This window comes from Heptranchias perlo, chromosome 20, assembly GCF_035084215.1.
Source record: "Heptranchias perlo isolate sHepPer1 chromosome 20, sHepPer1.hap1, whole genome shotgun sequence".
Lineage (NCBI taxonomy): Eukaryota > Metazoa > Chordata > Chondrichthyes > Hexanchiformes > Hexanchidae > Heptranchias > Heptranchias perlo.
Window position 1 is genome coordinate 20,975,031 of NC_090344.1, and position 26,297 is coordinate 21,001,327.

The 26,297-nt window shown below is 46.2% G+C and overlaps 1 protein-coding gene across 1 annotated transcript; it reads right to left on the minus strand.

The window, feature by feature from the left end:
- Positions 1–26,260, minus strand: LOC137335966 (deleted in malignant brain tumors 1 protein-like). The gene is made up of 4 exons (XM_068001472.1): positions 26,134–26,260; positions 21,892–22,206; positions 16,641–16,955; positions 1–377 (listed from the first exon to the last, which is right to left on the minus strand). Exons 1-4 carry the CDS (start codon positions 26,258–26,260, stop codon positions 1–3), a joined length of 1,134 nt encoding a protein of 377 aa, XP_067857573.1.
- Positions 26,261–26,297: the final 37 nt, after the last annotated feature.

Here is a 26,297-nt window from a genome sequence, read left to right on the forward strand (position 1 = left end):
TCATCTGAAGCACGGAAATGAATAAATGAAGGCGTCCATTGATTGAATAAACATGTTCCTGCTCCTACCAGAACACATCACACTGGCGACTTTGTGAGCACAGACCCGCTGAGCCGATGTTGATGACCGACAGTCCCACAGGAAGAGTTCGCTTCCCTTGCACTGGACTCTGCTCAGCCATACAGGGCCCTCGCCTTTCCCATACACGGGCTCCCCGGAATCCGAAAGGGCGGAGCCGCAATCGAGCTGCCGGCACACCACACGGGCCTCTCGCCTATCCCAGGAATCGTCACACACCGTCCCCCATGTGTTATTGAACATGATCTCAACTCTTCCCGAACAGTTAGTCTTTCCTCCAACTAACCGTAATTGTTGTCCTGAATAAAGTAACAAATCAACAGGAAGTTCAGTTATTTTATGACTCATTAACGAAATCCCAAGTAAAGACCATATTATTTGACAAGGAAACTACCTGGTAAATGGTCACTTGCGTGGTCAGGTGTCCCAGTAAAAGAATGGAAACTGTCGCTCCTCGTTAACGATTGATTTCTTGCAGTACAAGACACATGCGCCAATGATGCACTGTCATTAAGATATCCATGAATGGTACTTGCACTGAGTAAACACGGACTGTTACCTGAGCAAACCACACCGGCATCCTCTCTGTGCTTACAGTCATGCTGACCCCATGGTGTGGAGAGACATTGCCATAAGAAGGACTCGTCTGAACGGCATTCAACGTTATCCAGCCAAATGGGCCCAGTGCCTTCTCCAAAATGGGCTGTTCTCATGGGCTAAGTATCTGTTCAGCCAACATCAACGCATTGAACGTATGCTTCTATTCATGGTTCTCCTCCCAAATGCCTTCCCCAAATTCATACTAAATTAATTCTGCCACATATTTGACCATTCTGCAAACGTGTTTGTGTCCGCCTGAAACATTTTACTGTTAACCAGATCCCTTACTGTTTTATCGTCAGCCAATCTCAGTATTGTGCTCCCTTTTTCCAAGTCCAAATCATCCATGTAGCAGAAATAAAAGTGGAGCATTAATGAACTCGCGGAGTACGACTTCCAAATCTTCTCCAATCCAAGCAATGCCCACACACTCCAACACTTAGCTTCTTGTCCGAAAACCACCTTTCTACCAATGCTGCTTCATCTCCATTTATACCATACATAGAAACATTGAAAATTTACGGCGCACAAGAAGGCGATTTGGTCCATCGTGTCTGTGCCGGTCGAAATAGAACTACCCAGCCCAATCCGATTTTCCAACACTTGGTCCGTAGCCTTGTAGGATACGGCACTTCAAGAAGATATCAAAGTGCCATTTAAGTATGTTGAGGGTTTCTATACAGTCCGAGCATAACCTCCCTGTTCTTGTATTGTATACCTCGGCCAATAACGGAAAGTATCCCGTCTGCATTTTTAACCACCTTGCCTACCTGTCCTGCTACCTTCAGCGATCTGTGGACATGCATTCCAAGGTCCCGTTTTTTCCTCTACACCTCTCAGTATCATTCCATTTATTGTGTATTCCTTTGCCTTGTTTGACCTCCTCAAATGCATTAACTCTCACTTCTCCGGATTGAATTCCATTTGCCACTTTCTGCCCACCTGACCAGTGCATTGATATCTTCCTGCGGTCTGCAGCTGTCCTCAATATCAAACACATGCCATTTTTTGTATCATCTGCAAACTTCTTAATCATGCCCTCTACATTTAAGTATAAATCATTAATATATACCACAAAAAGCAAGGGACTTGGTACTGAGCCCTGCGGAACCCCACTGGAAACAGCCTTCGATTCAGAAAAACGCCCGTCAACCATTACCCTTTGCTTCCTGCCACTGAGCCAATTCTGGATCCAATTTGCCACTTTTCCTCGGATCTCATGGGCTTTTACTTTTCTGACCAGTCTGCCTTGTGGGACCTTGTCAAAGGCCGTGCTAAAATCCATGCAGACTGCAGCAAATGCATGACCCTCATCGACCTTCCCTTTTACCGCGTCAAAAAAATCAACCAATTTAGTCAGACACCACCTTCCCTTAACAAATCCATGCTGACTGTCCTTGATTAACCCGTGCCTTTCTAAATGATGGTTTATACTGTCCCTCAGAATTTATGCCAATAATTTGCTTACCGCTGAGATTGGACTGACTAGCCTGTAATTACTCGGTCTATCCTTTTCTCTCTTTTTAAACAACGGTACAACATTAGCAGTCCTTCAATCCTCCGGCCAGGAAGGGGATTGGAAAATGATGGTCAGAGCCTCTGCTATTTCCTCCCTTGCTTCTCTTAACAGAATCTGATACATTTCATCTGGGCCTGGCAATTTATCTACTTTCAAAGATGCTAAGCCCCTTAATACTTCCTCTCCAACTATGTTTGTCGCATCCAGTATTTCACACTCTTACTCCTTAACTACAACCTCTGTTATGAAGGCAGATGCAAAGTATTCATTCTGATTACTTAATGATACGATAGATCATTTACAACCAGCCTTCAGTGAGATGTCAATTTGCCCATTGAAGGCCTTTTTGAAAACCCAGTTACACTGCAAATTTTTCTACAAGCCGAAAACATGAGGTGTGACCAAGATCTGGGTCAATCTCATGGGTTTTGAGAAGGTTTTTAAAAATGAGAGAGAAGCGGAGAGACATAGGAGATACCAGAGAGTAGCGAGTCAGCAGAATGTTTTGCTAACAGTGGGGCAAAGATGGTTTCAACACAAAGGATCTCGGTCTCAAAGGACACAGTGTTTGGGGATGTAGGATTGGATAGAGTTGCAGTTATAGGGTGGGATGAAGACGTCAGCATTTAGAGGCGGCTGCAGGAATATAAATCTGATGCCTTATATGTCAGTGTGGAAAGTGATGATGGGCAATGAGGACTTTTTATAGAATAGCGTGGACTGGGATTATATGTGGGAGGATCTGTTGTAGATCAGTGTGGACTGGGATTATATGTGGGAGGATCTGTTGTAGATCAGTGTGGACTGGGATTATGCGTTGTGGGGATCTGTTGTAGATCAGTGTGGACTGGGATTATGTGTGGGAGGATCTGTTGTAGATCAGTGTGGACTGGGATTATGCGTTGGGGGATTCGTTGTAGAGCAGTGTGGACTGGGATTATGTGTGGGGGGATTCGTTGTAGAGCAGTGTGGACTGGGAGTATGCGTTGTGAGGATCTGTTGTGGATCAGTGTGGACTGGGATTATGCGTTGTGGGGATTTGTTGTAGATCAGTGTGGACTGGGATTATGCGTTGTGGGGATCTGTTGTAGATCAGTGGGGACTGGGATTATGCGCTGTGGGGATCTGTTGTAGATCAGTGGGGACTGGGATTATGCGTTGTGGGGATCTGTTTTAGATCAGTGTGGACTGGGTTATGTGTGGTGGGGACCTATTTTACATCAGTGTGGACTTGGATAATGTGCCGTGAGGATGAGTAGCTCAGCGTGGACAGGGACAATGGGTGGTGAGGAATTGTATATAAGCGGGGACAGTGATAATGGGTGGTGAGGAATTGTATATCAGCGTGGACAGGGACAATGGGTGGTGAGGAATTGTATATAAGCGGGGACAGGGATAATGGGTGGTGAGGAATTGTATATCAGCGTGGACAGGGACAATGGGTGGTGAGGAATTGTATATCAGTGGGGGCAGGGATAATGGGTGGTAAGGAATTGTATATCAGCGGGGACAGGGATAATGGGTGGTGAGGAATTGTATATCAGCGGGTGCAGGGATAATGGGTGGTGAGGAATTGTATATCAGCGGGTGCAGGGATAATGGGTGGTGAGGAATTGTATATCAGCGGGGACAGGGATAATGGGTGGTGAGGAATTGTATATCAGCGGGGACAGGGATAATGGGTGGTGAGGAATTGTATATCAGCGGGTGCAGGGATAATGGGTGGTGAGGAATTGTATATCAGCGGGGACAGGGATAATGGGTGGTGAGGAATTGTATATCAGCGGGGGCAGGGACAATGGGTGGTGAGGAATTGTGTATCAGCGGGTGCAGGGATAATGGGTGGTGAGGAATTGTATATAAGCGGGGACAGGGATAATGGGTAGTGAGGAATTGTATATAAGCGGGGACACGGATAATTAGTGGTGAGGAATTGTGTATAGAATCATACAAAAGATATAGCACAGAAGGAGGCCATTCGACCCATCGAATCCGCGCCGGCTCTATGCAACAGCAATCCAGCGAGTTCCACTCCCCTGCACTATCCCCGTAGCTCTGCAAATTTTTGCCTTCCAGTTCCATTTTGAAGGCCATGATTGAATCTGCCTCCATCACCCCCTCGGGCAGTGCATTCCAGGTCCGAACCACTCGCTATGTAAAAACGTTTGTCCTCATGTCATCTTCGGTTCTTTTGCCAACCAACTTAAATCTATGCCCTCTGGTCCTTAGAATCATAGAATCATAGAAGTTTATAACATGGAAACAGGCCCTTCGGCCCAACATGTCCATGTCTCCCAGTTTATACCACTAAGCTCGTCCCAATTGCCTGCACTTGGCCCATATCCCTCTATTCCCATCTTACCCATGTAACTGTCCAATTGCTTTTTAAAAGACAAAATTGTACCCGCCTCTACTACTGACTCTGTCAGCTCGTTCCAGACACTCACCACCCTTTGAGTGAAAAAATTGCCCCTCTTGACCCTTTTGTATCTCTCCCCTCACCTTAAATCTATGTTCCCTCGTTATAGACTCCCCTACCTTTGGGAAAAGATTTTGACTATCTACCTTATCTATGCCCCTCATTATTTTATAGACTTCTATAAGATCACCCCTTAACCTCCTGCTCTCTAGGGAAAAAAGTCTCAGTCTATCCAACCTCTCCCAATAAGTCAAACCATCAAGTCCCGGTAGCATCCTAGTAAATCTTTTCTGCACTCTTTCTAGTTAAATAATATCCTTTCTATAATAGGGTGACCAGAACTGTACACAGTATTCCAAGTGTGGCCTTACTAATGTCTTGTACAACTTCAACAATACATCCCAACTCCTGTATTCAATGTTCTGACCAATGAAACCAAGCATGCCGAATGCCATCTTCATCACGCTATCCACCTGTGACTCCACTTTCAAGGAGCTATGAATCTGTACTCCTAGATCTCTTTGTTCCATAACTCTCCCCAACGCCCTACCATTAACGGAGTAGGTCCTGGCCAGATTCGATCTACCAAAATGCATCACCTCACATTTATCTGAATTAAACTCCATCTGCCATTCATCGGCCCACTGGCCCAATTTATCAAGATCCCGTTGCAATCCGAGATAACCTTCTTCACTGTCCACAATCCTTGACCCTACCTCGAATGGGAACAGTTTCTCTCCATCTACTCTGTCTAGACCCTTCATGATTTTGAATACCGCTATCAAATCTCGTCGCAACCTTTTCTGTTCCAAGGAGAACAATCCCAGCTTCTCCAGTCTATCAATGTAACTGAAGTCCCTCATCCCTGGAATCATTCGTGTAAATCTCTTCTGCACCCTCTCTAAGGCCTTCAAATCTTTCCCACAGTAAGGTGCCCAGAACTGGACACAATACTCCAGTTGTGGCCGAATCAGTGTTTTAGAAAGGTTCATCATGACTTTCATACTTTTGTGCTCTATGACTATTTATAAAGCCCAGGATCTCGTATGCTTTTTTAACCGCTTTCTCAACCTGCCGTGCCACCTTTAACGATTTTTACACATATACCCCCAGATCTCTCTGTTCCTGTACCCCTTTTAGTGTTGTGCCCTCTAGTTTATATTGCCTCTCCTCGTTCTTCCCACCAAAATGTATCATTCAACATTTTTCTGCGTTAAATTTGATCTGCCACGTGTCTGCCCATGCCACCAGCCTGTCTATATCCTCTTGAAGTCTAACAATGGTCCTCCTCACTGTTTACTACCCTTTCAAGTTTTATCCCAGCACCGACCCCGAGGGAAAAACCACTGTACACCTCCCTCCATTCCGAAAAACAACTGTTAATCACTACTCTGTTTCCTGTCACTTAGCCAATTCTGTATCCATGTTGCTACTGCCGCCTTTATTACATGGGCTGCAATCTTGATGATAAGCCTACCATGCGGCACTTTATAAAACGCCTTTTTAAAGTCCATATATACAACACATAAACTGTATTGCCCTCATCTACCCTCTGTTACCTCACCAAAAACTCAATCAAGTTAGTTAAACACGATTTGCCTTTAACAAATCCGTGCTGGCTTTCCTGAATCAATCCACGCTCGTCCACGTGACTGTTAATTCTGTCCCGGATTATAATTTCTAAAAGTTCCCCCACCACTGAGGTTAAATTGACTGGCCTTTAGTTGCTAGTTTTATCCTTACACCCTTTTTTGAACAAGGGTGTAACATTGGCAATTCTCCAGTCCTCTGGCACCATCCCCTTATCTATGGATATTTGGAAGATTACGGCCAGTATCTCCGCAATTTCCACCCTTACTTCTCTCTGCAACCTAGGATGCAGCCCATCCAGTCCAAGTGACTTACTACTTTAAGTACAGCAAGCCTTTCTAGTAGCACTTCTTTATCAATTTTAGCCCATCCAGTATCTCAACCAAATCTTCCTTTACTGAGACTCTAGCAGCATCTTCTTTAATGATAAACACAGATGCAAAGTACTCATTTTGTACCTCGGCCTTCCCCTCTGTCTCCCTGAGTAGATATCCTTTATGGCCCCTAATCGGCCTGACCACTCCTCTCACTACCCGTTTACTGTTTGCATGCCTGTAGAAGACTATCAGCGGGGACAGGGATAATGGGTGGTGAGGAATTGTTGTGGGACAGGGATGATGGGGGTTGAGGAATTGTTGTGGGACAGGGGTGATGGGGAGTGAGGAATTGTTGTGGGACAGGGATGATGGAGAGTGTGGAATTGTTGTGGGACAGGGATGATGGAGAGTGAGGAATTGTTGTGGGGCAGGGATGATGAACGGTGAGGAATTGTTGTGGGACAGGAATGATGGGGAGTGAGGAATTGTTGTGGGACAGGGATAATGAACGGTGAGGAATTATTTAGGGACAGAGAATGTGCAGCCGAGATTTGGACAATGTCGAGTTTCTGGAGGGTGGAGTATGGGAGGGCAGCAAGGTGGCCAATTCATGAGGTGACAAAATCATGTACAAATGTCTCAGAGATAGAATGACTGAGAAAGGGCCCAAGGGGGTAAATGTTAAAGAGATATAGGGAAAAAATTGCAATGGGGAGTTCAACTCCTCACCACATCTTAACTATGGTGACCAGGAATATAAAGGTCCCCAACCTGCAAAAAATAAGGCATTTATTTGTTATAGCAATTTGGTTATGTCCAGCTATAATTCATAACTTTGTTAATTCTTCAAAAATCTTACCAATGCCTTATGTATGCACATAAGTAATCCGCTATCCTGACCCGATTATTTGAGAAAGTCTTCTGATTCCCACTTCAAATTTTCTTATTTAACATTCTCCCGTAAGTGTCACTTTAAATCCCCGCCCCCAACCCCCATGGCATCGCCCCACCCCATCTCTCAACCATCTTCAGCCCCACATCACCCCAAACCGAGAGTTTCCAGTCCCTTCTCCCCATACTGTCACCCCACTCCATCTCACAACCTTCCCCATCACCCCTCCCACACCGTCAGTTCACAATCCCCTTCCCCCATGATGTCCCCACACCCCATCTCTCAACTTCACCCAGCCCCCCATCCCCTGTACTCCTTGTCCCTCTGATCCCAGCCTCCTGTCCCTCCGCCTCCCTCTGCCACACCTCTGGGCGCTCCTGTCCTACTCTGTGCAGCTCTCTCCTAAATCCAGCAAACTCTTGTCCACTTTAATACATTTCGTGCATCTCTCATTTCCTGGAAACCTGTTTCTTTCCCTTCCTCCTCTAGTGATATTTCTTATTGTTTATTGCAGCCAAGTCTTATTCTGTCCCAACTCTGTTACTAATCACGTTTTACCTCTAGTCCAAAGCCTACACGTTCCGCAGACCCTGGAAATATTAGTTTAGCATCTCCAAATGGTCCTGTTAACCTATCAGCAAGGGCATTAGGCCATTTGGTTCAGATACAGGCTGTATCTTCTGTACCTCTTTTGCTTGTCCCCGAGTTACTTCCTATGACCCAAGAATGTGAACACCCTACCCCAGTCCTTTAACCACCCACTAATCTCACCAGCCATCCTCGGCCTTACTTGGCCAGCGTATGGCACAAAGTCGTTCAAATATTACAATCTCAGACTATTGTCTAACTGTTTAAACACTCTCTGGGACTTCTCAAAACCCCGACTTGCAGCTGCACTGTCCCTATTCCACATCTGGAATTCCCAGTCCAGACCAGAGAAGGTTAAGAGAGAGATTTAACTGAGGTGTTCAAAATTATGATGGATTTTCATAGAGTAAATAACGAGAAACTGTTTCCACTAGCAGGAAGGTCGATAGCCACAGGATTCATATTGAAGATAATTGGCAAAAGAACCAGAGGAGATGAGGAGGTTTTTTTACGCATCTGGAATTCACTGCCTGAAAATGTGGTGACAGCAGATCCAATAGTAACTTTCATAAGGGAATAGATAAATACTTGAGAAGGATAAAAGTGCAGGGCTATGGGGAAGTAACAGGAGAGTGGGACTAATTGGATAGCTCTGACAATGAGCTGCCACAGGCAAGATGGGACGAATGACCTCCTTCTGTGCTGTGTGTTTCTATACATCCTGGCTGTAATTGTCAGATTGTGGAATCACCCATCAACCGCATCCCGAATGCACTCAGCCTCTGATACTGTGGGACGTGACCAGGTTCTGCTCCAGCAGTAGGCGCCCCTGCTCCAGATATTCGTCACTTAGTGCAAGTGGTGCTGGAGAGAAGGGGAGGAATAGAGGAAGACGAGGAGGACATTCACCACCAACCCCCACTGGAACCTGTTCTGGCATTCAATTAGATCATGGCTGTATTGTATCTTAACCCCATATACCGGCTTTGGGCCATATCACTTGATCCGCTTACCCAACAAAAAGATCTATCTATCTCAGTCTTGAATGTGTCAAGTGACCCAGAATCCACATCCGTCTGCGCGAACAGCCTTCCAGGTTTGTATTATCCTCTGGGTGAAAATATATTTCCTCATTTCTCTCCTAAACGTCCTAGCTCTAATTTTAAGATTATGCCCACTCGTTCTGGATTCCCCAACAGAGGAAATAGTATCATTATCTACCCTTGGAATCCTTTATCATTTTAAATGCCTCGATCATCGGAACATAAGCAGACCATTTATCCCCTCGAGCCTGTTCCACCATTCAGTAAGATCCTGGCAGATCTGTGACCTAACTCCATATACCCGCATTACCCCCATACCCCTTAATATCTTTGGTTCACAAAAATCTACCAATATCAGATTTAAAATTAACAATTGAGCACACATTAACTGCCGTTTGCAGAAGAGAGTTCCAAACTTCTACCATCCTTTGCGTATAGAAGTGTTTCCTAACTTCACTCCTGAAAGTCCTGGCTCTAACTTTTAGGCTATGTCTCATAGTCCTAGACTCCCCAACCAGCAGAAATACTTTCTCTCTATCCACCCTATCAGTTCGCCTTAATATTTTGAAAACTTCGATCAAATCATGCCTCAATTTTCTAAATTCCAGGGAATTCAACCTTAGTTTGTGTAACCTCTCCTCGTAATTTAGCCCTTGGTTGGGGTCCAGGTATCATTCTAGTAAATCTACACTGCACTCCCTCCAAGGCCAATATATCCTTCCTAAGGTGCGGTGCCCTGAGCTGAACACAATACTCCAGGTGTGGTCTAATTGGGGATTTCTATCGCTGCAGCATAACTTCTACCCACTTGTATCCTAGTCCTCTACTTATATAAGTCCAGCATTCCATTACCCTTTTTGATTATTTCTGTACCTATCCATGATATTTTAATGATCTATGCACATGAACCCCTAAAGTCTCTTTGGACCTCCACTATTTCGACCTTCTCACAATTTAGAAAGTACTCTGATCTATCTTTTTAGGTGCAATGCGGATGACCTCACACTTGTCTACATTGTAATCAATTTGGCTCAGTTTTGCCCATCCACTTAACCTATTAATATCTCTCTGTAATTTTAAGCTTCCATCTACACTTCTTACAATGCTGCCTATCTTCGTGTCATCGGCAAACTTGGATCTGTGACTCTCCATCCCGTCATCTAATTCGTTAATAAATACAGTGAATAGTTGAGGCCCCAACACAGATCCCTTTGGGACACCACTAGTCACATCTTGCCAATTTGAGTACGTGTCCATTATCCCTACTCTCTGCCTTCTGCCGCTCAGTCAACTTCCCAACCAGGTCAATAATTTGCCCTCAATTCCATGAGCTTCAACTATGGCTAACAGTCTTTTATGAGGGATTTTATCGAATGCCTTCTTGAAGTCCATATAGACATCATCAATAGACATTCTCCTGTCTACTACTTTAGTCACCTCTTCAAAAAATTCTATCAGTTTCATCAGGCATGACATACCCTTTACAAATCCATGACGTTTCTCTCTGATCAACTGAAAGTTTTCAAGGAGTTCAGTGAATCTCTCCTTAATTTTAGATTCTAGTAATTTCCCAACAGATGTTTGGCTAACTGTTCGAGAATTCCTTGGTTTCCATCTCTCACTTTTCTTAAAGAGCGGAGTGAGATGTGCAATTGTCCAATCTAAAGGAATGGTTCATAAATTGACAGAACTTTGGAAGATTGTAGTTCAGGCTTCAGCAATGTTCTCACCTACTTCCTTCAAAATCCTGGGATGAAAATCATCTGGCCTGGAGATTTGTCACTCTTTAGTGCCATTATTTTCTTCATTACTGTTAATTTGCTTACATTAATTATGGTAGCGCCCGGCCCTGATTCAAAATTAGTTTCCTTGGGGTGTCTGGCATGCTATCCTCTTCCTCTGCCGTAAACACTGATGCAGAATAATTATTTAACATGTCCACTGTTTCCTTATTTTCATTTACAATCACCCTCAATCATCTATGCTGAAGACAATACAATCCTAGTATATGCAATCTGTCCTCATAATTTAACCATTTGCCCTGCACAAATCTGAAGGCCAATGTATCCTTCCTGAACTGTGATGTTAAAAACTGAAAACATTGCTCCAGATGTGGTCCAACAAGGCTCGATGCAATTGAAGCATCACTTCCTCCCCTTTGTATTTCATCCTCCTTGAGATAAAGGTCAACATCCCATTAGCCTTTTGACGACCACTTGTCCCTGTGCACTAGCTTTTCGTGATTTGTGACTGGAAATCTAAACCTCTTTGCTTCTCCACAGTTTCTGGTCTCTTTCCATTTAGACAATGTTAAAATTTGTCCTTGAGATTCAAAGCGGATGGTCTCACACTCCCCTTCATTAAACGCCATCTTCCATAGTTTTGCCAACTCCTTCATTCTGCCTATGTCCCTTTGTAACTTCCTCCTCCCATCATAGTAATACATGACCATCGACAAAGCTCACTCTGTGAAACACACCTGGGCTCTCTGCACTGCCATCCTGCCGTGTCTGAGTTACTAAATTAAAACATGTGCCTACAGTTTGACTGAACTTTCTCCAGCACCAAACTCCCAGAGAAGTGAAGTTCGACTCAATCTACATTCTCCTCTCTATTCCTGTCTCGTCTCTCGTGTTCGAGAAATCTACAAAAACAATCCAAGCACAAATACAGAATACATATGTCGAAATGTACGCTTTTGATATTTTTTTACCTGATTACCACTGAGACACCAGTCCATTGAAAATAATGGGTGGTTCTCGAAAGACCCCATCTGCTTCTGTTATTTCATCCAATGGGTGGCGCTGTTACCTCACAAGCAATGTGTCTGGAAAGCTGGTGATCCTTGTTTGGCCGCAGGGTGGCGCTTTAACCTCTTTCAGACTGTCAGTGAAATGGCAGCTAAAAAAACTATTCCACCCACTAACCGAGATCAACGCCGGGGTAGATGTCCTTGCAGCGGATAATACATCACAGGCAAACTGTTTTATTTGTGTAATCTTTCCATAACCCCAAACGTTCTCATTATCCTTAAAAAGCTCAAACATTTTGCCAAACAAGTGGTACATCGCCCTTGGTGATGCCTACTGTAGTGGAGAGTCTGCTCCACATTTAGTGGAAAAATCTCTCCTATTCTTGCTTATTGTTTGTTAATTTTCTCCCATATCGGCTTACATTCTGTGCTAAATAACCAGTTTGCATGGAAACGAATGAACACTGGACCTACATTCTCTATTTCTCAGATCACCAATAACGGTGGTTTATGTCTCCTGAAATGTCACCATTCACTCTCCTGAACAGAGCACGCCTACATCCTCGCTGTCAGTCAGACTCTGATTCAATGTTAATGAGCTGCAGTCCCGGAGCTGCGACTCGTTTCACTTACAATGGACATCATTCACCCACACAGGCCCTTCACCCTCTCCGTACTTTGAAGAGTGTTATGCGGATATCGCACAGCCGCAGCCGAGCTGTCTGCAGACCACGTTGGCATCATTTAAATCCCAGAGATTATCCCGCACTCGCCCCCAGCTGCCGTTGTAGTATATCTCCACTCGCCCGTAACAGCGGCTTCACCCATTGATCAGTCTCGGCTGCCAATCTTCATCTGAAGAAGAATAAATTAATAACAGCGGATAACCTGAAACTCCCAGTTAGACAGGCGGGCTGTGCGCACATCCTTTCTGCCGTCGCCTGATCTCGGTGAAGAGATTCTAGAGAAATACCAAGCAGATACCAGCCGCTACTCCGGAGATTGGGACATAAATCAGAGGGAGACCGGCCCAGACCGGCTGTGGTTGAAGTGCTGCGATCGATGGCAGGAGCTCGGTCAGAAAATGACTCCTGGCCACTGGCACTTTGCCTCATCCAATATATAGAGGCCGGGTTCAGCGAGTGCTCACATGATCATAACAGATATTTCAACGGTGAGTTCAACAAAGCAGAAAAACAATTTTACTCTCGCATCGAGGGACATTAATCTGTTCAAACAAAGGGACCAGCAAACTAATTATTAATTTTAGCAACGTATTCAAGTCAATTATAGGAAATAGCGGGCTGTGATAAACATAAGGGGCCCGATTTTACCAGGGGTGTGGGTTCTCGGCGGGTAGGCCAGCTGGCGCGTTGAAAACGCGCATGTTAAATTAGTGGGTTGCCCGCGCAATCGTAGCAGGAAACAGACGAATTGGAGCGAATTACCTGCTCCTCCGGGTTCCCCGGTGCTGATCTGCGACTCGGGCGGGCTGCGCATGCGCAGTAAGATCTGTCAGCTGGAGGCGCTCTATTTAAAGGGGCAGTCCTCCAGTGACAGATGCTGCCACAAACAGCAAAAATTACAGCATGGAGCAGCCCAGGGGGAAGGCTGCTCCCAGTTTAATAATGCCTCACCCCAGGTATCATTAGATGGGGTGAGGAGGATGGGGAGGAAAGAGATCTATCCCCCGGCGGCCCACCTCTGCCACCAAGAAAGCCTGGCTCGAGGTGGCAGAGGGGGTCACCTGCGCCACCAACATATTGCCCACCTGCATACAGTGCAGGAGGCGCTCCAATGACCTCAGTAGGTCAGCCACAGTGAGAACACGTAGTCTTTCCCCTACACTCCGCCTGCCACAACACTGCCCACACCCCATATCTCCATCGGCACGGCCAACACTACTCTGTCACATGAACCCTCATACCCACTCAAACCTCATCCTCATCTTACCTGCACCTACTCAGCTCGCGAGTACTCACCCCGCCACTACCACGCAACCCAATCCTCATACAATCTCATGGCTCTAATCCATACTCACCCTCTCGTGCATCTCTCTCACGGCCAGCCTCAATCAACCTGCCACCACCTGTGCTGCAGCCACAGGGCATGCATCACATATGTGCAGTAGGCAGCGTAAGGCAAACGTGTCGTGAGCATGAAGGGGATGCACAAGGGTGTTTGAGGGATTGGCATGGTTCTTACTTCTATTGAATTAAAGAACAACTCACATCACACATTATATTGGCACCACTACTGCCATGTCTTCGCGAATCCTGTCCGGTTTGTGCAATAATGCCCGCTCTTGGGTATCCCTATGAGGACCCACCACTGATGCCACCCAGTGTGTCACTGCAGAGTGGGTGTAGGTGTATTTGCAGGGCTCTTCTGCGCAGACGACTGAGAGACATCGGGGATGTCCCCGGTTGCAGCCTGGAAGGCTGTGGAGCAGAAGTTCGGGAGGGCAGTGGTGACTTTGACAGCGACAGGTAGGAAGATGGTGCAAGGGCCAGCCAGGTGCAGCTCGGCATGAAAGAGGCTGCAGATGTCCACGGCTACATGTCGAGTGACTCTGAGCGTCCGTGTGCACTGCTGCTCAGAGAGGTCCAGGAGGCTGAGCCTCGGTCTGTGGAACGTGGGGCGAGGGTAGTGCCCTCTGCGACGCATCTCTCTCTGCGGTAGCCCTCCCTCCTGCTGTACAGGTGGATGTGTCACAGCACTCTGTTGTGGAGCTCCACGTGTCAGAGGTGGACGGCGTGGATGGCGAGGCTGGTGATGCTGTTCGCCCTCCGAGGATGTCATGACAGCAGCTACGGCGGCCCCCATCCGCAAGATGTACATCTGAGGAGGTCCGCAAGGTAGGTACATGTCTGCGGACCCCGGGGTAAGTGTGCAGGTTGGTGACTTCGACCATCAGGAGGAGGGTGGTGGAGGCCAAACTTTGTCCCAAGTGACAGAGCGGCCTCCTGCAATGGCTGAGAGTCTCCCCCCCCCCCACCTGTCAAATTGACCTTTGCAGCTGCCACAGGCTGACGGCTGCTGCACGTCTATTTCAACTGGGACTGTTTCCCCCAGTGTGTGAAACAGTGCCATGTTTATCCAAAATCACACACAGTCCCTTAATCAGGTCAGTTAATGCCCTGAACAACCAAAGTAAATACACTCAAGTGGCATCCCGTTGGCTTTAATTGCCTGCGGTATTCCCACCAGCGGGGGCTGCGCACGCACCCCCGCACGTCAGCGCAGAACCCGGAAGTGGGCGGGATCGAGGCGCGATCCGGTCCCGCTGCGGGATTTCGGGATTTTTTCGGCCCCCCCGCCGAGAACGCACCCGGTAGCGGGTGCTAAAATCGGGCCCAAGGAGAGGACGAGAGGTTCCATTCACTCAACATTACATTGTTCTCCATATAACACATACTGAAACGTGCAGACCAGGTATAAACTCATCTAGAAACATTTATCTGCTGCCGAATTAACGCCGAGGGTTTCCAGGAAAAAGCACATCCCATCATTGCAATGAATTTTATGATGATTGATATATTTAAGCCGGTAACATTTGTAACGGTTTAAATACTATCACAGCATTTGCGTTCGATGTCAATAGTTCCCGTGAGCTGTTTGTAGGAATTTACATAGAGTTACTTAAAATTTAACAGCACAGAAACAGGCCATTCGGCCCACCGGATCTATGCTGATATTTATGCTTCGCACGAGCTTCCCCTCACCTTACTTCACGTCACTCTATGAACATATCCTTCTATTCCTTTCTCCCTCATGTACTTATCTCGCTTCCCCTTAAATGCATCTTTGCCTTTCGCCTCAACCACTCCATGTGGTAGCGAAATCCACATTTTAACCACACTCTGGGTAAAGACGTTTCTCCCGAATTCCATATTGGATTTATTAGTGATTACCTTATATTTATGGCCCCTAGTTTTATACTCCCCGCAAGTGGAAACAACTTCTTTACGTCTACCCGATCGAACCGATTCATATTTTTAAAGACCTCGATCAGGTCACCTCTCAATCTTCTCCAGGTAAAAGAGCCCCAGCCTGTCCAGTCTTTCCTAATCGTTGTACCCACTCAGATCTGATACCATCCTTGTGAATCTTTTTTGCATTTTCTCCAGTGCTTCTATAGCATTTTTGTAATATGGAGACCAGAACTGTGCGCAGGACTATGAGTGTGGTCTAAGCCAGGTCACAATTAAGTTTCACATAACATCTCTGATTTTGAATTCGATTCCTCTAGAAATGAAATCCAGTGCTTTGTTTGCACTTTTTATGGTTTTGTTGGCCTGCGTTTCTACTTATAATGATTTGTGAATCTGTACCCACAAGCCCCTTTGTACCTTCACCCCTTTTAGACTGTTATTTTCCAAGGAGTACGGTGGCCTACTTATTCCATCTGCCAACATGCATCAGCTCACACTTATCTATATTGAAATTAATTTGACATTTAAACACTCATTCTGCAAGTTTCTTATTGTCTTGTATTTTGTTGTATTCTTCCTCAGTATAAACTATACCCCCCAATTTAGTGTCATCCGCAGTGGATTCTGAATAATGCAGTGGATTCATACGAGGAGAATAAACAGTAAGGCGAGCCATTTATTTATGAAACATGTGCTGGAGTGAAACCCTTTGGCCTGATGTAGTTTAATAATGAACCAATCTACTGACCAACCATCGGGGACACGTCCATTGCTGAATGAAAACATGAGATTTTCATCAGTAAAACTGGTGGATCAGTGAATGGTAGAAATAGATTCACTGATGTGAGACTTTTCTCGAGGGTAGAACAGTTGGTGTATTTCAGTTCAATGGACTGTGAGGACTCACCCGAGCAGATGACACTGGCGTGTTTTCCATGTGAGCAGTTAAACTGTTCCCAGGATGAAACTGGACAATCCCACAATCGGGACTCGTTCCCTCTGCACTTGTAGTTCTCCTTCCACACTGGGCCGGTTCCCTCCCCAAAGTGAGCTCCTCCCGGGGTTACGATCACTGTCCCGCACTGAAGGTGCTCACAGACCACACCGGCATCTTCTAAACCAAAGTAAATATCACACACCGTCCCCCACTGGTCTCCGTGTAGCACTTCCACTCGACCAGAGCATCGGCTGCTCCCAGATACCAGTCTGAGCTCTCTGTGATCTAAATAATAATAATAATTATTATTATCATATTAATAAATATTAATAACCATGCAATGATCATAGGTACCATGAAAATACTTTAAGTTGGTTTCACATTTCATCTGGTTGCAGGTCAACAAAACCAAATGTTATTACTAGTCTCGCCATTAGAACTACCATTACTATTACTACTTCCATGACTGCTACTACCATTACGACTACCACTACTATTGCTAGTACTAGCATTATACTAATACTGCTACTATTACTCCTGCTATTACTAACATTGCTAATATTAATACTGCCATTATTACACCTGCTAGCACTAGCATTAGTACGACTGGTGTTCCTACTATTACTACTGCTACTGCTACTACTAGTGCTGCTGCGACTTCCACTACAACTCCTCCTACTGTTACTAAGACACCTACTACTGCTACCATTACTATTTCCACTACCCTATATGTATGGAAACGTGCTTCCTGATTTCACTCCTGAATGCCCTCGCTCTAACTGTAAGATTGTGCCCCTTTTTCTGGATCCCCACATCAGCGGAAATGTTTTCCCTCTCTCTACTCATCAAATCATTTTATCATTTTAAACACCTCAATTAGATAACTACTTAACGTTCTAAGCTCAAAGAAATACAAACCAAATTTATGGCACCTGTCCTCACAGTTTAACCCTTTTAGCCCCAGTATCTTGTTGGTGAATCTGCACTGCACCCTCTTCAAGGAAAATCTATCATTCTTGATGTGTCGTGCCCATGAATGATCGCAGTTCTCCAGATGGGTTCTGACCAAGACTCTGTACAATGAAGCACAACTTTCTATTCCAGCCCTCTTAAAAAGATAGATCGACATTTCATTGGCCGTTTTGATTACTTTTTGTAACTGTGCACTAACTTTTAGTGATGTCTGCGCCTGGGCACCCAAACCCATTTGCTCCTCCACAGTTCCTAATCTCTCAGCATTAAGGAAATATTCTGATTTCTCTTTCTTGTATCCAAAGTATATGCCCTCCCACTGGCCCACATTGAACTCCACCTGCCACAGAATCGCCCATTCACTTGATCTGTTTGTGTCCCGTTGTAACTTTCTTATTCCATCCACACAACTTACTGTGTCTCCTAACATAATGTCATTCGCAAGCTAGGTCATACAACTCTCTATTCCTTCATCCAAGTCAGTACTAAATATGGTGAAAAGCTGAGGCCTCAGTACAGACCCGTGCTGAACACCACTTTCCAAATCCTGCCTATCAGAGTTATTCCATTTATCCCTACTCCCTGTGTCCTCCCTCCCAACCAATTACCAACCCAAGTTACAGGATCACCTTCAATCCCGTGCACTTGTATTTTTGTTAATAATTTCTTGTGTGGAACTTTATCTAATGTTTTCTGGAATTCCATATAGACAACATCCAAAGACATGCCCCTGCCCTCCTTGTTAGGACCTCCTCAAAAATTCAACTCCGCGTGACCTGGAACTTCCCCAGGGTACAGCGAGCCAAATACCCCATAATGATGGTCACCATTCCCAATGCTCATCCCTGGCCTCTCTATCACCCTTGGATCTATACCGTCCAGTCTTGGGCACTTGTTAGTTTTGAGCACATTCGCTTTTCTGGACGCTCAAAGTTATTTTTGCCGAAATGTTTCATTGTAACGATATTGTTACTGAAAAAAACGAGCCGCCAATTCGCTTCGCCTGGTTTGAGAATCGAACAGGGTTGTAAAATGGGCCCCCGGTTCTCATCGCCCGATTCGCATCACCCGATTCGCATTGCACGGTTTGCCGGGTGGGGAGGTCAACATTTAGTACATCATCGATTTTATAATCACCAATTATTTTCATGTTGTCGCGCCTTCTTTGCCATCTTCATGTTAACGTTTTCAACTCAGTTCACAGTATTATGTTTTGCAGCTCTGCTCTGCTCAATTCCATGTCCCTGTTAATCTCTCTGACCACCAATTGACCATGACTTGAAATTACTTTAGATTCCACTTTGCAGAATTGTTGGAGGCGAAATTGATCTTTCAAAAACCGGGCGAGTCGGGCAAAGCGGGCAATGCGAGTCGGGCAAAGCGGACAATGCGAATCGGGCAAAGCGGGCAATGCGAATCGGGCAAAGCGGGCAATGCGAATCGGGCAAAGCGGGCAATGCGAATCGGGCAAAGCGGGCAATGCGAATCGGGCAATGCGAATCGGGCAAAGCGGGCAATGCCAACCGAGCGATCCGAATTGGGGGCCCATTTTACAACCCTGTTCGTTTCTCAAACCAGGCGATGCAAATCGGCGGATCATTTTACTCACTGATTAATTTTATTTTCGGTTGACTTCACTGGTAAACCGAATCGGTCAGAGTATAAATCGAGCCATTGAGCCATCCTGTTTCCAAGTTGTAACTTCTATGATTCTATAGGCAATTGGGACTAGCTTAGTGGTATAAACTGGGCGACATGGACATGTTGGGCCGAAGGGCCTGTTTCCATGTTGTAACTTCTATGATTCACTATCGCCTGTGTTGGGACCGCCCGAGACCAATTTCCACCCATTCTTCTTCTATAATTCACTACCAAATAATCGGTTGCTCTATTTAACATCATGATTGTTGAAGGTTATATTTTATTCTGATCCTAGGTTTGCGTTTACGCTGTATGATCAGCATAAATTACCAGTGGCTGCAGATGTAGTGGATGCATTGGTTTTGATCTTCCAAAATTCCCTAGATTCTAGAATGGTCGCCAGTGGATTGGAAGGTAGCAAATGTAACACCGCTATTGAAGAAAGGAGGGAGAGAGAAAACAGGGAACTACAAGCCAGTTAGCTTGACATCAGTCATCAGGAAAATGCTGGAATCCATTATTAAGGAAGTGGTAACAGGGCACTTAGAAAATCATAATATGATTAGGCAGAGTCAACATAGTTTTATGAAAGGCAAATCGCGTAACAAATTTACTAGAGGTCTTTGAGGATGTAACTAGCAGGGTAGATAAAGGGGAACCTGTGGATGTAGTATATTTGGATTTCGAAAAGACATTCAATAAGGTGCCACATATAAGGTTGTCACATAAAACAAGAGCTCATGGAGTTGGGGGTATTCTATTAGCATGGATAGAGGATTGGTTAATGGACAGAAAACAAAGAATATGGATAAATGCGTCAATTTCACGTTGGCAGGCGGTGACTAGTGAGGTGCTGTAGAATCAGTGCTTGGGCCTCAACTATTTACAATCTATATTAATGACTTAGATGAAGGGACTGAATGTATTCTATCCAAGTTTGCTGACGATACAAAGGTAAGTGGGAAAGTTGTGAGGAGGATGCAAGGAGTCTGCATAGGAATGTAGACAGGTTAGGTGAGTGGGCAAGAAGGTGGCAGATGGAGTATAATGTGAGGAAATGTGAGGTTATTCACTTTGGTAGGAACAATAGAAAAACAGAATATTTTTTAAAAGGTGAGAAACGATTAAATGTTGGTCTTCAGAATGATCTGGGTGTCCTCGTACAAGAAACATAAAGTTAACATGCAGGTACAGCAAGCAATTAGGAAAACAAATGTCATGTTGAATTTATTGCAAGGTGGTTGGAGTACAAGAGTAAGGAAGTCTTGCTACAGTTGTATAGGTCTTTGGCGAGACCTCACCTTGAATATTGTGTGCAGTTTGGCTCTCCTTTCCTAATTAAGGATATACTTGACTTAGGTTCAACGAAGGTCCACTAGATTAATTCCTGGGATGAGAGGCCTGTCCTATGAGGAGAGATTGAGTAAAATGGGCCTCTACTCTCTCGAGATAAGAAGAATGAGAGGTGATCTCTTTGAAACATATAAGATTCTGAGGGGGCTTGACAGGGTAGAGGCTGAGAGATTGTTTCCCCTGGATGGAGAGTCTAGAACTGGGGGGCATAGTTTCAGGATAAGGTGTCGGCCATTTAAAACTGAGATGAGGAAGAATTTCTTCACTAAGAGGGTTGTGAATCTTTGGAATTCTCTGCTGAGTCATTGAATATATTCAATTCTAGGCACTGCACTTTAGGAAGAATGGGAAGGCCTTAGTGAGAGTGCAGAAAAGATTTCCTAGAATCGTTCTCGGGGTGGAGGACTTCAGTTATGTGGATAGACTGCAGAAGCTGTGGTTGTTCTCCTTGGAGCAGAGAAGGTTGAGATGAGATTTGATAGAAGTGTTCAAAATGACGCTGGTTTACATAAAGTAAAAAAAAGAGACACTGTTCCCATTGGCGGAAGGGTCGACAACCAGTGGACACAGGTTTAATGTGATTGGCAAAAGAACCAAAGGCGACGTGAGGAAAAACTTTTTTACCCAGTGAGTGGTTATGATCTGGAATGCGCTGCCTGAAATGAAGGTGGATGCAGATTCAAACGTGTGTTTCAAAGTGGAATTAGATACATTTTTGAAGGGAACATAATTGCAGGGCTGCGGGGGAAAGAGCGGGGGAATGGGACTAACTGGATTGCCCTTACAAAGAGCCGGCACAGGATCGATGGGCCGATGGGCCTCTTTCTGTGCTGTAACCATTCTATGACTGTATCTCACATCAGGCGACGAGCGCAGGGGCACAGCCGGGCTCACGGCGCTTGTCCAATAGCGGCTGGTGGGTTTAGAATGGAGAGTTGGATTGAGATTGGGACATTTCCAGCGGTTCGGATCATTCACCGCGGCTCTGGATCAAATCTCAATGGGAACTTGCTCTGTCTGCTTTGTAAATGTGCCGCGTATCAGGTATTTACTGCTCCCAGTGGGGGGTGTTTATTAAATATAATTATAGTGATATTATAACACAAACAGTGATCCTAATATTAATAATAATCTGAGAATACTGGAATTATCATCTCACTTTCCGGATACGGACAGTCCCGGATTATTTTACTCTCGCTTTTCCCGGAAACCGTCAGACTCGGCGGGAGATGAGAGACAGAAGGAAGATTTTTACCTGAGCAGATGACGCCGGCATCAGTGGAGTGTGGCCAGGAGCGGTGACGCCATGAAGCTGAAACACAGTCCCGCAGAGCGGCCTCGGTCCCGCCGCACCGAACACCATACGTCACAATGCGTCCGGACCCTTTCCCAAAGTGAGCCCGGCCCGGTGCTGACAGCGCGGCCCCGCAGCCCAGCTCCCGACACACGACAGCGGCGTCCGGCTGGTCCCAGAGATTATGATCCACAGTCCCCCACTGTCCTTTGTAGAGAATCTCCACTGTCCCAGCGCACGGACTGCCCCCATTCACCAGTCTCAGCTTCACAGTCTCTGTAATATATCAGGAACAACATCAAGCGGTTACAGTGTATTAAACCCCCAGTCTCCCAGTGCACGGACTGCCCCCATTCACCAGTCTCAGCTTCACAGTCTCTGTAAAATATCAGGAACAACATCAAGCGGTTACAATGTATTAAACTCCCAGTCTCCCAGTGCACGGACTGTCCCCATTCACCACTCCGCCAGTCTGTAAAATATCAGAAATAACATCAAACGGTTACAGTGTATTAAGCCCCCAGTCTCCCAGCGCACGGACTGTCCCCATTCACCAGTCTCACAGTCTCTATAAAATATCAGAAATAACATCAAGCGGTTACAGTGTATTAAACTCCCAGTCTCCCAGCGCACGGACTGTCCCCATTCACCAGTCTCACAGTCTGTAAAATATCAGAAATAACATCAAGCGGTTACAGTGTATTAAACTCCCAATCTCCCAGCGCACGGACTGTCCCCATTCACCAGTCCCACATTCTGTCAGCATCAAGCGGTTACAGTGTATTAAACCCCCAGTCTCCCAGCGCACGGACTGTCCCCATTCACAGAATCACAGTCTGTCAGCATCAAGCGGTTACAGTGTATTAAACCCCAGTCACCGGGAGATTCCCAGCCCCAGAGCGGCACCCGCGGGGCGGATGGGCGATTGGCTCAGAATGCATTTCAGTCTGAAGATGTCAACAGATGGGCGTGGTTTCAATGATCAGCTGTCCTTCATGCTCAGAATTGATTGGCCAATCATAATGACAGCCGAGCTCCGGTAAGGATTGGAAGATACATTTCCCCCGCAGCCAATGGAGAAGGATGCGGGGCTGGATGGTCATGTGATCTCCATGGGACAGGTTGCATCGTGTTGCACTGAAACTACAGCACAGAAGCAGGCCATTCGGCCCAGCGGGTCTATGCCGGTATTAATGCTCCACGCGAGCCTCTTCCCTCCCTACTTCATCTCACCCTATCAGCATATACTTCTGTTCCTTCCTCCCTCATGTTTTTTTTAAAATCTAGCTTCCCCTTAAATGCATTGATTCTATTTGCCTCAACAGAGAATCTGAAATAAAGGGCGATTACCTGACCGGTCAGCCTGACTTTTCCCAGGTCTCCCTGAAATAAGACATTGAGAATTGGAGTTCGCTCGGGCAAGAAATTAATGAAAATATCAGAAAGAAAAGTTACAAATACAAGAATTTGTGAGGTAAAAATTCCTGTCACTTTTTGTAAGAAACGATACCGGGGTCTGTGATTTCATCTGTTCTTCATTTTTATAAACCGGAAATGCAGTCTGTACAACATTCTAACATTTGTAACAATTGTGTCAACAATTTATCAAGTAAATTAGTATACACACACACACACATACACAAAGGCACACACGCACACATTACCACACAGAAACACTCACAGGAACAATACACGAAGACACACACATACACAGACTCATACACGAAGACACAGACACATACACACTCACATACTAACATATATATACACCCCCAGCACTGTCAACTTGGTACACTATTTCTGACCCATCTTCAAACTGAACAAGACACATTAACCCGACTCCTTTGTTTTGTGTCTGACACTCAATGTTCGATCCATTCTGCTCCGTCTCATGCTGTACCAGACACTTATTTTACATTCCTTCTTGAAATCCACATACACTGTACATACTTCATTTTCCTTGTCTATATAAGCTGTACAATTAATGATATCTCCAAAGGCTCCATTAAATTGCTAAAAAATATCTGCCTTTAGTAATCCACTTGTGGCCACTTTAATTATTTCAGGTATCTCTCACTGGTCACCGATTTCAACTCCAATTATCGTAGAGGGAGGGGATAAGGTCAGAAATATTGTGTGTTATTTAACACTGTGCAATAATTGCTCTGGTCGATGTGTAACACATGGAGAATACTTCCGCTCATCGTTATGTGTACCGAGATCTTACGTTGTCCTCGGGATGTGGGCAATGTGGGATCTGCCCCATTTATTCCCTGTGTGTAGATGTTCTGAAAAGGCGGTGGTGATGGGCCCGCTCCTTGTGGCGACGGTGCTCTGGCCATTTATTACCCGTGTGTAGGTGTCCTGAGAAGGTGGTGGGAATGGCCCGCTCCTTGTGGTGACGGTGCTCTGACCAATTATTACCCGTGTGTAGTTGTCCTGAGAAGGTGGTGGTAATGGCCCGCTCCTTGTGCCGAATTTGCTCTGACCACTTATCACCCGTATGTAGGTGTCCTGAGAAGGCGGTGGTGATGGGCCCGCTCCTTGTGGTGACGATGCTCTGACCATTTATTACCCGTATGTAGGTGTCCTGAGAAGGAGGTGGTGATGGGCCCGCTCCTTGTGGTGACGGTGCTCTGACCATTTATCACCCGTATGTAGGTGTCCTGAGAAGGCGGTGGTGATGGGCCCGCTCCTTGTGGTGACGGTGCTCTGACCATTTATCACCCGTATGTAGGTGTCCTGAGAAGGCGGTGGTGATGGGCCCGCTCCTTGTGGTGACGATGCTCTGACCATTTATCACCCGTATGTAGGTGTCCTGAGAAGGCGGTGGTGATGGGCCCGCTAATTGTGGTGACGGTGCTCTGACCATTTATTACCCGTGTGTAGATGCCCTGAGAAGGCGGTGGTGATGGGCCCGCTCCTTGTGGTGACGTTGCTCTGACCAATTATTACCCGTGTGTAGTTGTCCTGAGAAGGTGGTGGTAATGGCCCGCTCCTTGTGCCGAATTTGCTCTGACCACTTATCACCCGTATGTAGGTGTCCTGAGAAGGCGGTGGTGATGGGCCCGCTCCTTGTGGTGACGATGCTCTGACCATTTATCACCCGTATGTAGATGCCCTGAGAAGGCAGTGGTGATGGACCCGCTCCTTGTGGTGACGGTGCTCTGACCAATTATTACCCGTGTGTAGTTGTCCTGAGAAGGCGGTGGTGATGGGCCCGCTCCTTGTGGTGAAATAGCATCATAGAAATATAGGAACAGGAGTAGGCCATTTAGCCCCTCAAGCTTGTTCCGCCATTCAATGAGATCATAACTGATCTGTCATCTAACTCCATATACCCGCCTTAGCCCCATATCCCTTAATAGATTTGGTTAACAAAAATCTATCAATCTCAGATTTGAATTTAACAATTGAACTAGCATCAACTGCCGCTTGTGGAAGAGAGTTCCAAACTTTTACTACCCATTGGGCCCGATTTTAACACCTGCTACCGGGTGCGTACTCGGCGGGGGGGCCCGAAAATCCCGAAATCCCGGAACGGGACCGGATCGCGCCTCGATCCCGCCCACTTCCGTGTTCCGCGCTGACGTGCGGGGGTGCGTGCGCAGCCCCCGCTGGTGGGATTCCCGCAGGCAATTAAAGCCAGCGGGATGCCACTTGAGTGTATTTACTTTGGTTGTTCAGGGCATTAACTGACCTGATTAAGGGACTGTGTGTGATTTTGGATAAACATGGGACTGTTTCACACACTGGGGGAACGTGTTGCAGCCGTCAGCCTGTGGCAGCTGCAAAGGTCCATTTGACAGGTGGGGGGGCTGTTGGGGAGGGGGAGACCCTCAGCCATTGCAGGAGGCCGCTCTGTCACTTGGGACAAAGTTTGGCTTCCACCACCCTCCTCCTGATGGTCGGAGTCACCAACCTGCACACTTACCCCGGGGTCCGGAGACATGTACCTACCTTGCGGACCCCCTCAGATGTACATCTTGCGGATGGGGGCCGCCGTAGCTGCAGTCATGACCTCCTCGGAGGGCGAACAGCATCACCAGCCTCAGCAGCCTCGCCATCCACGTCGTCCACCTCTGACACTTGGAGCTCCACAACAGAGTGCTGTGACGCATCCACCTGTACAGCAGGAGAGAGGGCTGCCGCAGAGAGAGATGCGTCGCAGAGGGCACTACCCTCGCCACACGTTCCACAGACCGAGGCTCAGCCTCCTGTACCTCTCGGAGCAGCAGTGCACACGGAGGCTCAGAGTCACTCGACATGTAGCCGTGGACATCTGCAGCCTCTTACATGCCGAGCTGCACCTGGCTGGCCGGTGCACCATCTTCCTACCTGTCGCTGTCAAAGTCACCACTGCCCTC